At 40.0% G+C, this 1,711-nt stretch overlaps 1 protein-coding gene across 1 annotated transcript; it reads left to right on the top strand.

Moving 5' to 3' along the window:
* LOC107877573 lies at positions 1-1,492 on the top strand (the record flags this gene model as incomplete). Its single annotated transcript, XM_047405137.1, is given in 6 exon segments — positions 1-185; positions 459-628; positions 709-1,043; positions 1,138-1,214; positions 1,302-1,328; positions 1,408-1,492. Coding segments are annotated over 6 exon segments (879 nt in total), but the record flags the coding sequence as incomplete, so codon positions are not given.
* Between the last annotated feature and the right edge of the window lie 219 nt (positions 1,493-1,711).

The raw sequence follows: 1,711 nt of genomic DNA, 5'->3' as shown, positions 1-1,711 counted from the left end.
ATGTCAATATCTGAAGAAAAGGAGCCATCAGCGATGTCCGAGGAAGCGGACTCGTCTACAAGGACAATGCCTCAAGGTTTCTTGCCGCAGCCTCCTCCTCCTCCTCAGATACCATCCCCCGTCCGAAGATACATTCGTGGGAAGCGACCTCCCCCACCTCCGCCTCCAGTCCCATCAGCTTTTGGGTACATAAATTTTATAACTTGCTTTTAAAGACTCGATTTAAAATGATTAATAATATTGAACTGGAATATATGACTCATTTCACCAATCCCAAACTGGTTTGAAGTGAGGTATAGTTTGATTAATTTATTGAATCCAGTTAGAGATTACAAATAGGAATTAGATCTCCATTAACGTTGTCTTTTAGTCCCTAAAGCTCAAATTCTGCACTTTGGTTTAACTCCCTTTTGTCCCCGAGGAATTGTCCAATTTCTTAGAAGGTGGTTTCTACGCAGGCATCTCTATATCAGGGGTCCTGATGGTCCATTAGATGATGCAATGGTTAAAAGATTACGTTTGACCACCGTGTGCCCGACATCTTTGGCATGGATAATTTATCTTTCGGCTGTGAAGAGAGCAAAACTCCACTTCCAGTTTGAGACATCTGTTATCACTGATGACAGAGGTAGCTTGACTAATGATTTACTAATATCAGTAAATATGTCAAAGAAGTTCTGACAACTCCTCTCTTATCTTTTTTCACAGAACCGCGTTTTTGTATGGATACAAGAGTCTTCAAAAGTCTAGAAGAATTCATCAACATCAAAACAAGTTTGTCGATGGAGCCAAGGCAAAACGAGGTGCAGGTTGCACTCCACGAATCTTGGATTGATAGAAAATCAAGGGAGGAGGAGCAAACAAAATTGCGAGAAATAGAAGAAAAGAAGACACGGATGACAGAACCCTTATTCACTTTGGAAAGTGTGTATTTATGCACATATGGTTTGGTCCTCCAATCAAACAAACAGTGGCTTTCAAATGCGCTGCGTAAAATTAAAGAACACTACAGGATCAGCAGTGAAAAAGAATTACAAGAATATGTAAGTTCATATAAATTGGGTGAAGTGATCTATCTATTCCTCATCAATATAAATACACTTCCTTTTCAGCAAAACTATTATTTGTGTGCTACAGTTGTTGGCAGAAATAGATACGGCTTGTCTGCACTTGTGTCGCGAGCTAGGAGCTCAAAATTACTATTTGGATGATCTGTAAGCCTCCCCAACTTCTTTTTTAACTTAAGTCTCTTTTGTTTCCTATTCTTATGTAATTTCTCTACTCTTTTCATGGTTTTCTAGGAGGAAAGGGTTCGCTGCAAAGGCATCGTAAGTCAACTTCTAATATGTTCTAAGTTAGAATTGATATAACTGATGTGTCGACTTTCTTTTTTCTCCTTTTTGCCAGGGCCATAGCCATGCTGAACTTGTCCATTTTGGATGCAAAAAGCGCAGCTAGTATACTGCTCATCATGAGTTTAACCGGCATACAGGTGGGTATAATTTATATATACGACATGAGAACTTTCAAGGTTATGCCTTGAACTTGCAAGTCAAGGTATAAGCACCTTTTTTGCGGAATCTCCCCGGCCCCTCCATATTCTGCAATCCCAGGTTCAACATGATACCCCCTTCTTGTGCCACTAGTCTCCGGGCAAGCAAACCTCTAACCCATCCCTATTCCCATTACTTTTGAATTTGACATCAAAAGT

This window comes from Capsicum annuum, unplaced genomic scaffold (genome assembly GCF_002878395.1).
Source record: "Capsicum annuum cultivar UCD-10X-F1 unplaced genomic scaffold, UCD10Xv1.1 ctg74458, whole genome shotgun sequence".
Taxonomy (NCBI): domain Eukaryota; kingdom Viridiplantae; phylum Streptophyta; class Magnoliopsida; order Solanales; family Solanaceae; genus Capsicum; species Capsicum annuum.
This window is presented reverse-complemented; position numbering and strand designations above follow the sequence as displayed.